This window comes from Phocoena phocoena, chromosome 2, assembly GCF_963924675.1.
Source record: "Phocoena phocoena chromosome 2, mPhoPho1.1, whole genome shotgun sequence".
NCBI classification, from domain to species: Eukaryota; Metazoa; Chordata; class Mammalia; order Artiodactyla; family Phocoenidae; genus Phocoena; species Phocoena phocoena.
In genome coordinates this window covers 163,720,013-163,732,072 of record NC_089220.1, presented here as the reverse complement: position 1 = coordinate 163,732,072, position 12,060 = coordinate 163,720,013, and the positions used below count along the sequence as shown (strand labels likewise).

The 12,060-nt window shown below is 47.8% G+C and overlaps 1 protein-coding gene across 2 annotated transcripts in view; it reads left to right on the top strand.

The window, feature by feature from the left end:
• The first annotated feature begins 1,103 nt into the window (after positions 1-1,103).
• The window catches only part of NEBL (nebulette), a 339,842-nt gene continuing 328,885 nt past the window's right edge, over positions 1,104-12,060 (top strand). For both annotated transcript variants that reach the window (XM_065872791.1, XM_065872790.1), the window contains exons 1-2: positions 1,104-1,172; positions 2,427-2,521. In XM_065872791.1, coding sequence (XP_065728863.1) covers positions 1,104-1,172; positions 2,427-2,521 — 164 coding nt within the window. The remainder of the gene's footprint in view (positions 1,173-2,426; positions 2,522-12,060) is intronic.

Genomic DNA, 12,060 nt, shown 5'->3' with positions numbered 1-12,060 from the left:
TTAATCAGGAAGGGCTTGATTCGGGCCTAAAATGACCAGTCGTTCTCCAAGAACAGGTACAAAAAGTGCAGTGGTGAGGAGCCAGTGAGAGACGTCTCTTCCCATCCAGGGTCCGAGGACTTCGCGCAGGCACACGGGGAACGCTTTCTCTGGGAGGAGGCCCGTGGGAGCGGCGCGGCACAGCCGGGGGCGCCGCAGGTACGTGAGTCTCCGGGTTCCCCGCGTGTCTCCAGGCTCCCAGGCCCCAGCGCGTCGCTGCGCGCGCCCGGACCAGCCTCCGCCCGGGGACTGGGCGCTGCGCAGGCGTTGGTGCGCCGCTGCCTGCGACCCGGGGTCCGGGAGGAGGAGGGCGGGAGCACCCCCGCCCCGCGCTCCCCGCGCAACCTTTGGGTGCCGAGAATGTCAGTCTGCCTGGGAGGGGGGCTGCACCAGCCGGCGCAGGAGACAGGAGGAAGGGCGGCAGTGAGGGCGCGGGTTTGAGCCCTTCCAGCTCCGCGTCCTCTCACCCCCACCGCTCCCTCCCCCCGCCGCCGCCGCCCACCTGGCCGCCCCCGCTGCGGCAGCAGCGTGAGGCTCCCTTACAGGCCTCCGGGTCGCAGCCCGCGCGGTCTGCGGAGCTTTCCTTGTGTCTGCCCTCCCCCTTCCCCCTCTTCGCCCGCCCTCCCCGGGGCCCAACGTGCTCGTTCCCTGTCACTTTGGTCGGGGCGCGCCGGTGGGTTTGGCCTGCGCCGCGGCGGCGAGGCGGGGGAGCGAGTGAGCGCGAGGGGCGGGAGCGAGTGCCTGTGTGAGTCACCGGTACCTGGAGCGCTAGCGACGCAGAGAGAGCGGCTCGGAGTCCGAGCCGGAGCCGAGCCCGAGAGCGCCGCCGTCCCCCGGCGCCAGGCCCCGCCGCGAACCCACCCGCGCCCCCGCCGCCTCCCCACGCGCCGCGCGGCCCGCTCGTCCCGGGCCCCGCGCCGACGCCAGAACCCGGCGCCCGGCCCGCGCCGCCCTCCCGCCTGCCCGGAGGCGGTGCGGGGCTCGCTGGGGGATGTCACAGCGGCTCCTCGGAGCCCCCAGCCGTCGTCGCTTCCGCCCAGCCGCCGCCCCCGGGAACCGCGACAATGAACCCCCAGTGCGCCCGCTGCGGGAAAGTCGTGTATCCCACGGAGAAAGTCAACTGCCTGGATAAGGTGAGCGAGGAGGCGCCGGGCTGCACCTGCTCGGAGAAGTTTTGGCATCTGGGATGGAAAGAGAAGAGTGGGTCTGTGCGTGTGTGTGCGCGTCTGTGTGTCTTGGCCCCCGGCTGAGGGCACGCGAAGCAAGACGCCCGCAGGAGGGCCAGAGAGCACGCTTGGCGATCGTGATGTTGGAACCGGGAGAGGCTTTTGTCGGGGTGCGGGCGGCGGCAGAGCGGCTGCGGAGGGCGCCTGGAGGTGCGCGGCCCGGGCTGGGCCCCCAGGGGCAGTTCGGCCAACCGCGCGCCTCCCACCTCCGCTGCGACCCCTCACTGCCCCGCACGCCCACCTCAGGGATCCGCCCGGATCGCCACCTCACCCCCGCCCCAGCGCCTCGCGTGAGGGCGGCGAGGTGGGGAGGCAGATAGTAATTAACATGTCGTGGGGCGGCCGCTGCCGCATTGCTAAGAATAAGCCCCGCCGGAGAGCCCGGGCTGAGCGCGGCGAGCCAGACCCACTGGGGGCTAATCCACCCGCTTGGGGAATTCCAGAGGAAGTGGCTCTAGACCGGCCCCTGCAGCCCTGCTTCCCTGCCCTTCCCGGGCGTGGATGGAGTTGAGCAGCCTGGGAGACAGACCCTGGCGCTAGCCTGAGCGACTGACAGTTGAACCCAGCCGGAGGCGGTCCCTGTGAAATTTGCGTGTGGTCATACAAATGCCTCATAAGAGCACGCCGTCATCCCTATAGCCATCCCAGACAGAGTCCGCCTTTTCCGCAATTTAGTGGAAGCTGGACAGGGATGGGGGGGCCGGGGGTACTTAACATAGTGCCCCTCCGGCCACCTCGGGTTGCCTGATTTCCGGTGAGCACATGTTTATCGAGATGTTACAAACAGTGTTGTTTAGGCACTTTGAACTGGATTCGGTTTCCTTTTGAGGCCACTTCACAGGCTCCATTTCTCCATTAACCAAGCGCAGAATTCCTCTTTGGCTGCTCATAGAAGTGTAATACGGGTAGAGCCCGTGACATTTCTTTCATCTGAGTCTGTACGTTATGGTGGAGAGTCATTTAAAACTCCATTTTAATAACTGGCTTCTTTGTTTACTTAACTGAAAGTCAGCAAACATCCACTGGTACCTACAGTCATTTTGTTGTAGTATTTTCAGATACGGGGACTTGTGATGCACTAAAAAAAAAAATGTCTCCTTTCTGTACCCATCCTGGAAAGAACTGGCATTGTACTATAATTTTAAATATTTATTTTTTCAGTATTGGCATAAAGGATGTTTCCATTGTGAAGTCTGCAAGATGGCTCTGAACATGAACAACTACAAAGGCTATGAAAAGAAGCCCTATTGTAATGCGTAAGTATTGTCAACATAGTGTGCCAGGTGTGGCACAGCCCCAGAATATGGAAGTGAGTGGATTTGCCTGTTCTGAAGAATTGACTTGCTGTGTCACCCAGGTGTGGCAGTGGCCAATTACCTGTTTATGCCACATACTTTGGGGCCATGTAGTTTGTTGAAGTTCATTGCATTTATGTCTTTCTAATGTGCAGGGTGATTTGTGTGTGTCTTCAACCAGAAGGTTGGTTCTTGAGGTTCACAGTGTTGCAGACTTAGGGACATTTGTTAGAAGCTGCAGAACTTACACACTGAGAACACCTGGGCTCTGAAATGCATGTCAGATAGATTGGCATTTTATTCGTATGTCAGTTTCCATTTTTATCATATGTTGCCATACTGCATTTTCTGCCCGAACCTCGTTGCTTAGAGAAAGGAGTCTCGCTCCTTTGGCCTTAGCTGAGACCACTCCAGAGATGCTGGAGCTTAAAAAGGGAATCAAAGAATTGAGACCTGGGTATTTCCAGCTGGTTAGTAGTAGATCTCTTGGTGGGGATTAAAGAAGGTAAGTTTTCTTTAGTAGGCTTTTCCATTGGCATGCTTCCAGCCTATAATACTAGCGATTAGGTAGCATTTATGCAGTGCTTACCATGTGCCAGGCCCTGTTCTAAGTACTGTGTGCATTACTGACTCATTTAATCATTACAGACCCTGTGACTTTGAGGAGTACTATTATTTTCCCCATTTGTCAGATGAAGAAATTGAGGCATTGAGAGAATAAGCCTCGGTAAGGGGCTCAGATCACTCCTAGAGCCTGCAAACTGTAAACATTGTTCGGTGCTTCCAAATGGCTACCTTGCTGCCCTCGGCATGTGTTTCTCCACTCTTTGAGCATCCCTCCACCCAGATTATTTTCAGCGGTGGGCTCTTGGCACTGACTGCTAAGCCGTCTTCTTCCTGGTTCCCTTGTGGGGGCTTCTCCAGCCTGGAGGTGGCAGAGGATCCCTCGCCTTCTGGCTGGAGCATTGCCAGAGATTCATTCTCCCTGGAGTTTTGGAAACAGGTTTATTCAGGTCTCCTGGAGATGGAGGGCCCATGGTTAATTCATGCTTCACTCATGGGAGTGAGTTTTCATAGACGGTGAGTTGTTGGTAAACGAACGTAATGCGCTCATACCTCTCTGATGAATAACCTAAAAAAAAAAAAAATCTCTTTGTATTTCCTTCGGTCCTAACTTAGTGCTTGCAAATACACCAGAAACTTTTCAAGAAATCAGAAAATGGTGGCACTGAACAGAATCCACGATTTGGATAAGTGAAGTCCACAGGTAGCCCCAAACCATTGATGTTTTCAGCTCTCCTGTATCATGCCTCTTACTAGAATAACATGAAGCAATAAGTGAGATCCCAGTGTCGTGGTCGCCTGCTTCTCTTAAAGAGAGGTGTAGTGAGCTGGTTAAAGATCAAAGGTAGGTAGCTGTCCCTAGAAGGGAAAGGGCCCTGACAACCCATAAACAGGATGATTGTTCTTCGGTTAAAGGAAAGTGAACCATTCTTCCCGTAACTCTTCTAGCCTGTGGCCTGATTCCGTCAGGCTTCATGGGCCACGTCAGGATTCTTTATAGCTTCACAGCCTGAAGTTTAACTGGGTTTTACCAATGCCTTTGGGTGGTTCTGGAGGAATTGGGAGGGGAAGAGGAAAGACAGGAAGAGGAAAGACAGGAAAAAGAAAAGGAGAAGACAGCAACAAATATATATGTATATGTGTATATGTATGCATAATGTGTTTATGTGTATGTATATCTACACACACACACAAACATATATGTATATATATACACACACACACACACACAAGACACACACATATAGATAAAGCATTGAATGAGGGAGAAAAAGAGATGATAAAAATAAAAGGACAGAAAAAAGAAGTGTAACTGAAGTGGAGTCTTTGATTGCATCAGGCCACTTGAAAGTTCAATGCTTACTGCTGAGTTTCAGTTCACTCCAGTTAAAAAAGAATATCAGATTCTGCGGCAAGTCATGGCCGGCTGGTTGGCCCTCTGACTTCGTAGTGAACTAGTGCCCAGAACTGTTGAGATTTGGACCCCAAAACAAAAAAACCTCTGTTTGTAGATGAGAAACATCCTGCTATGTTGTTTCATAGGTCTGAGTCTTATTTTTTAATACTTCCATTATATCTAAAGGGAATGCTTACAGGTTTTCTCTCTAAAATTTCTTACACAATTCTAGTGCTTTGTTATTAGGTTTAAGTTGAGTTTTGGGAGTAGCATCTCAGATTTTTTTTTGCTGAATGTTGAACCTGGTAGTCCACTTTATGGAGCAGAGAGACAAGGTAAGACAGAAATCCATCTTTAGTGGGTGAATGAGTAGAATCGATGGTTTAGATGTTTAATTTAGCTTTACGTTCATGTCACAGCTTGATACGCTGTCTCCCAGAAAACGAGCCTAGCAAAGTTGCAGGTTCTGTCTGCTGTAAAGGTTCCATGCTGGAAGGCCCCTATTCTCCACCCTTAGTTTTCCAAGGGCACAGGCTGGCATGTAAATTCACTGGTCAGCATGGATTACCCTTTGGGGATCCTGATGCCTCTGCTCTAAATCAGGTGGTGTGTGTCAATCAGCTGTTCCCTGTGATCTTGGCCAGAAGGGCTGCCATAATTTCTCTGGGTCAGTGGTGGAAAATTGATTCTCTGAAGTATACTGCTACTGGAAAATGAAACATCCTGTGTCCATATAAAGGAATATTTTATCTGCCCCTAGTTTGGCTCAGGAGTGGATACACATACGTGCTTAAATGAAAACGACTATTCTTCCCCCACTGCAACTTTTTATTGTGAAAATTTTCATATACAAAATGGTTAAAAGAATAATGCAATGAACGTCTGTATATCCTCCACTGAGATGTAACTCTTATTAACATTTTGCAGTCTTTGCTTCATGTTTTTATCTAGTATATGTACAGATATATTTATTATTTTTGGACCATTTGTTAGTTTCAGGCATCAAGCTGGTTTCACGCATCAAGATATTTCATTCTTAAAAAGGACCTTATGCACGTACTAAGAATAATTTTCTTAAAGAATCACAGAGCCAATATCACACTTCAGAAAGTTAACAAAAATTTCATAATAACTTCTAAAATCTGGTCCATATTCACGTCTCCCTCATTGTCCTAAGGATGTCTTTTATAGCTTTTTTTAAAAAAATCCAGGATCCAATTAAGGTTCATACTTTACATTCAGTTGTTATGAAAATGGCAACTTCTGATTATTGGAGATTCAATATCAGTTCTTTAATTTCTGCTGTCATTTCTGTTGTTTTACATAACCTCTTAGAGCTTTCAGGAAGAGTATTTAAGTAGCATTTCTTGTAAAAATAACATGTAATTAACTTAAGAAACTTTAAAATAAATATTAAAATACGATGAAAATATTTGAAAACACAAGCAGACATTTAGGATTGTTTTAAGAAAACATAAAAGCTTTTTATTTTAATTGATACCCAGGGGCATTTTTTTTTAATGGAATGAAGTAGTGAGTATTTTCTTCGGTCTAAATATGTTGCTTGTTTATATTCTTGTGTGTTTAGAGAAGAAACAAGTTTCCTGTTTGACTTCATGCAAAGGAGAACATGTATAAAATATAATTTACCTAATATTTAAATTTTGATCTTTTGATAGAATGATCAAAGTATATAGTACACGCTAGGTGTGAGATTAGGCGTAATACACATTTAGTTCCTAATGCATCAGTGTACCCTACTAAAACATTTAAAAACAAACTGATCTACTTGAGGACATGCCATGTTTTCATAAGCCTTTACGTTTCATCAGCAGGCAGTGGATTCTTTTGCACGTTCAGGATTTTTTTCCCATCGTGGAACTTGCAAAGAAAAGAGGACTTGGCAATATTTTTATTGCTAAGAGGTGCTGGGAAAATAACACTAGCTGATTAGACAAAAAACGGCTCATATATTTGTATGTGAGTTGGTATGCCAAGTTAAACGATAAATGTATTGCTACCCAGCAAGCCCCACAAAGAATATAAACCCTAAAGGCCATTTGTCAAATAAATAATTTAACTTATTGTAGGTGTCACAGTTGCATTTATTATGTGTTTGTAGAAAATACATCAGTTCTTAAAGTATTCTGAGCAGTATCATCACTTAGAAGTAGCAGTGCCAATGACTGGCCAGTTAACGTACTGTCGCCAAACATCCCGTTATTTTAAGTCAGGGGAAGGATCAGTTTATGATGCAGTCGCTTCACGGAGCCTTGCCAGTAATTTCCCCAAATCGTCACTTTTGCAGAGAGTTTTTGGGGGAGTTGAACATTTGTCCTGACCTGCTCACGTTAAATATCCCTTGTATCTGTGTCAAATGTATCTTCAGTTAGGGGGCTGAAAGAACACAAGTGTCTGTGCTGTAAATACGTTTAGTTATCCTTCCAAAGACACGTCCTTCTCAACAGATAGTTTCGTTTAACGTAATTTTGGACCAATTTAAAAATAAACCAGCAGGAGCCATGCTCCGTGTTTACTTTCGCTCTGCCTGTGTTAGCGTTCCGTTTTGTGAATATGTATGGACTATCTACAGCCTGGAAGATGCCGGGCAAGGTGCTCCTGGTATGAGCCACTCAGAACGGGCAGCTCTGTTCAGCCTGCCTGCCTTGAGGGGGATTGTCTAGGCCAGCCCCCCAGTAGCTCTCACTTACCATTTCTGTTGGTGACCTGCCACAAGTGTCTTTACTAAGGGGTACTCAGAGGACATGGAAGGAAATGAAATTTAAACCCGCGATATTTTCCACCTCATAGTTCCCTTATCTCTGCCGAGGCCTCCCAAACCTGGTTCCATAACACTCCAAGGACTTGAGTTATCTCAAGGGGACTTAGGAAATTCTTGCTATTACGTTAGCTTTAATTACTTAAGAACTTTTCATGAAAGACACAGTAGGGTGATTGGAGATTTGAAGCAAGACAGAACTGGATTCGAATCCTGGCTCCGTCACGGTCTACTGAACGAGTCTCCTGATCACTGAGCTTCGGCTTTTTCATCTGTAAAATGGGAATAGTAATGCTTAATCCGCAGGGCTGTGTGAGGATGAATGAGACAGGGCGCGTGTCAAGGTTCCAGCCCAGTTTCTGGCACATAACAGACCTTCAGGAAACTGTAGTGTTCTTATTTCTTCGGCGGTAGTTTTTTGAGGAGTGAAGGAAGAAAAGGAGGGTAGAAGGCAGAAGAAGAAGTTCCTCAGTATCCATGAAGGATTGGTTTCAGGACCGTCCCTCGGATACCAAAATCTGAGGCTGCTCAAGTCCACGGTCGGCCCTCTCCGCATCTGTGGTTCCGCATCCTCGGATTCAAGCAACCAGGCATTGGGTTGTACTGTAGTGTATTTATTGAAAAAAATCCGTGCATCACAGTTCAAACCCATGTTGTTCAAGGGTCAACTATATATCAAAGAAATGACAGTCATGCCTATTAAAAGGTTTATACCAGTATTTTTCACACTATGGGTTGCCACCCATTCGAGGGTTTTATCTAGAACTTACAGAAAACGAGAGACAGAAAGAAGAGAGACAATATCAGAATGGGTTTGAGTAGTGGGAAGAGTATTGTTTTGGCAAATGTTCTTTTCCTAGTTATATGTGTAACGTGTGTACTGCATCATGATGTAAAACATATTTTTGCTGGAAGATATGGTCAAAGAAAGTTTGAGAAACACTAGCTTAGTTCCGTATTCTTTTTTTTTTGCGATACGCGGGCCTGTCACTGTTGTGGCCTCTCCCGTGGCGGAGCACAGGCTCCGAACGTGCAGGCTCAGCGACCATGGCTCACGGGCCCAGCCGCTCCGCGGCATAGGGGATCCTCCCGGACCGGGGCACGAACCCGTGTCCCCTGCATCGGCAGGCGGACTCTCAACCACTGCGCCACCAGGGAAGCCCCAGTTCCGTATTCTTAACGCCCCACACATCACAGAGCATTGGAAGCCGCCGGCGTGTACAACGCTATGCTGAGAGTCCATGAATTCAGATAGCCACTGCTTTCACTCTCTCTGTTTGTGCCAGCCACACCCTACCCCACGCCGGCCGTCCCTCAGGACTCAGCTCAGCCCTCAGAGCCCTCACCATCCTATGAAGGAACCACGAGCCTACCTGTCTGCACCCTCTTCCGGTGTAGGGTGGCTCTGAGGGCGTCCGTCTTGCTCACCCCGTCTCCGCAGAGCCTGGCAGTCAGCGCGCAATAGAGATTAGCTGCGTCAGGGAATGTGATGGTTATGCTGCAGCTCGGAGTGTGGCCCCTGCCTCCGCTCCCGCCCCCCAGTTCAGGATGTGGTCCAGCTGAGTTCCTTCTGAGGCTGGGCATCTAGAGGAGCTGGCTTGAGAATAGGCCTTGTGGAGCCTGAATGGTGGTCTGGGGGCCTAGCTTCACCAGGTCTGAATACCAAGGGGTAAAGTCTTCCCACCAAAGGGGTAGGCTCGCCTTTGCCAATCCAGAGCGAATGTGGTGGGCTTCCCTGGTGGCGCAGTGTTTAAGAATCCGCTTGCCAATGCAGGAGACACGGGTTCGAGCCCTGGTCCGGGAAGATCCCACATGCTGTGGAGCAACAAAGCCCGTGCGCCACAACTACTGAGCCTGCGCTCTAGGGCCCGCAAACCACAACTACTGAGCCCGTGTGCCACAGCTACTGAGCCCGTGTGCCACAGCTACTGAGCCCGTGTGCCACAGCCACGGAAGCCCGCACGCCTAGAACCCGTGCTCCACAACAAGAGAAGCCACCACAATGAGGAGCCTGTGCACTGCAACGAAGAGTAGCCCCCGCTCGCCGCAACTAGAGAAAGCCTGTGTGCAGCAACAAAGACCCAACACAGCCAATAAATAAATACAAACAAAGTGAATGTGGTGGAATTTCCTTTCACTCCTTACAGGCTTGGTTTCAAGATATGATACCTTTCTAAAAGATTCTTCATGGATGCTCATTTAGTTTCTTTTGAGTTTAATTATAATCTGTAAAATGGGATAATTTCTATCTAAGAGGAACTTTATAGAAATGAAAAGGGGGAAATATTAATAAGCCTCAGCACATCAAATGACACCTATTAGTACCCAAATGTTAGTCCCCTCCCTTATTTATAATAAATTGAAAGCTGTTGTCTCATATCGCCCCCTTAAAGAGAGGAGAAAATGTTACAGGCAACCGTTTCTATGGGATGATATTGTGATACGTAGGGTTTCTAGTTTGCGTCAGTTATAATCTGCCTTATCTGACTTCTTGGTTTACGTACTGCCTAGAAAAAATTAGACCTTTTGCACACAGATCTGATGTGGGAGGATGACAGTTGTTTTTTGTTTTTTTGAAACTGGATGATTGAAAGTGAGGGAAGGAGACACTTTATTTGAACCAAATAAAAAGGTTCCAGTGTATATGCAAAATGATCTGATTCTCAGCTACCTAATAGAACCATTGATGACATCGAATGAATTTTAGTACCCTTTGAAATTGTAGAAGACCGTATTTACAAATCATGTCCTGAGTTCCGCCACATTTGAAAATGTTTCCGTCTCTTTATGATGATCTGTCTGTTACAGAGTGATGTCAGATTAGAAAACATGTGGAGATGAAGCACAGCAATATCTCCTAAATTATGGTGAGATGCAAGGTTAATGCAAGATACAGATGTGTGTGATTAAAAGGGTATTGATTATGTGTCAGGGGCGTGTGTAAGAGTGCATTTTGGTATGTCTTCTTTAAACGTTTTCAGATGCGTGCTTTAAAGGATGAGTGGTTCCTGGGAATGTCAGGAGTGAGAGAAAAGCAGACATACCCACACACGACACCCTTGTCCTCCAGAGCTTCAGGGCCCCCTCAAAGCTCCGTCTCCAGAGGAACGGGAAGTCGAATTTCTTTTCTTTTCCTTTCTGTTTCGTTCTCCTCTAGTCAGCATTGTTAGGAAGAGCTAGGCTTTTTGCAGTGTGGGAAGTGGGAGCTAGAATAATATTTATGAGCTAAGTGCCCAGAACATTTTGAGGACTTGGTAGAAGGATGATTATTGATTCTAAAGTCCTGCTAATGAATCAAACGGTTCCACAGCCTCTCTCGTCAAAGCTAGACGTAGGGCACGGACATAACCAGAAAACAGGAAATTGTGGGAAGGAGCAGGTTTGAATGGCAAGGGTTGTTTATTCCAGCACTGGAAGCCCAGCATTAATTTTATCTGTGGTCAGCTGTGTGTTTTTCTCAGTGGAGTCCTTGAGGGAGTCACGTTGTGTTCAGCTTCTGTTTACTTTTCTACACTCTGTCGACTCATTCCCGTCAAATCCTAGGAGGAACTAGAAGAAAACTTAGTCTGATGTGTGTACGCTTGAACAGCCTCAGACCTATTTGTAGACCGGTGGTGGCCTGGTATACTTCTGCTTCAGCTCGGCAGTCTAAAAAGTCATTTAGACAAAAACCCTTGATGGGCTCCTCTGATGCTCGTTATCAATCCAGAGCGGGCGCCGGTCAACCACACAGAGAGCACGGCGGCGTGGAATGGCTGTGCGCAGCCTAGGGCCAGAGATGTGAGATGTGGAGTTAAATGGTTGCCCGCCAACATGGAATTCCGTCTTGAAATCTGACTTCATTATCTGTTGTTGCATCAAGAGCGTGAACTCCACCAAATTCAGGCAGCACACGGGAGCATCAAGAATAGTGCGGCACATATATACAGTGGAATATTACTCAGCCAATAAAAAGAAACGAAACTGAGTTATCTGTAGTGAGGTGGATGGACCTAGAGACTGTCACATAGAGTGAAGTAAGTCAGAAAGAGAAAAACAAATACCATATGCTAACACATGTATATGGAATCTAAAAAAAAGGAAAGGTTCTGAAGAACCTGGGGCAGGACAGGAATAAAGACGCAGATGTAGAGAATGGACTTGAGGATACGGGGAGGGGGAAGGGTAAGCTGGGACAAAGTGAGAGTGGCAGGGACTTATATACACTACCAAATGTAAAATAGATAGCTAGTGGGAAGCAGCTGCGTAGCACAGGGAGCTCACCTCAGTGCTTTGTGACCACCTAGACGGGTGGGATAGGGAGGGTGGGAGGGAGACGCAAGAGGGAGGAGATATGAGGATATATGTGTATGTAGAGCTGATTCACTTTGTTGTAAAGCAGAAACTAACACACCATTGTAAAGCAATTATACTCTAATAAAGGTGTGGAAAAAAAAAAAGGAACGGTGCAGTAAACGCACACATCAGTACAGAAAGACATATAAACAGATGTATGTGTATTCATTTATTTTCTTTATTTTTTTGGCTGCATCGGGTCTTAGTTGCAGCACGTGGGATATTTCATTGCATTGTGGGCTCGTCATTGCAGCGTGCAGAATTCTCTCTAGTTGTGGCGTGCGGGTTTTCTCTCTCTAGGTGTGGCACACGGGCTCCAGGGCGTGTGGGCTCTGTAGTTTGCGGCATGCAGGCTCTAGTTGAGGTAGGTGAGCTCGGTAGTTGTGGCACTCGGGCTTAGTTGCCCAGCAGCATGTGGGATCTTAG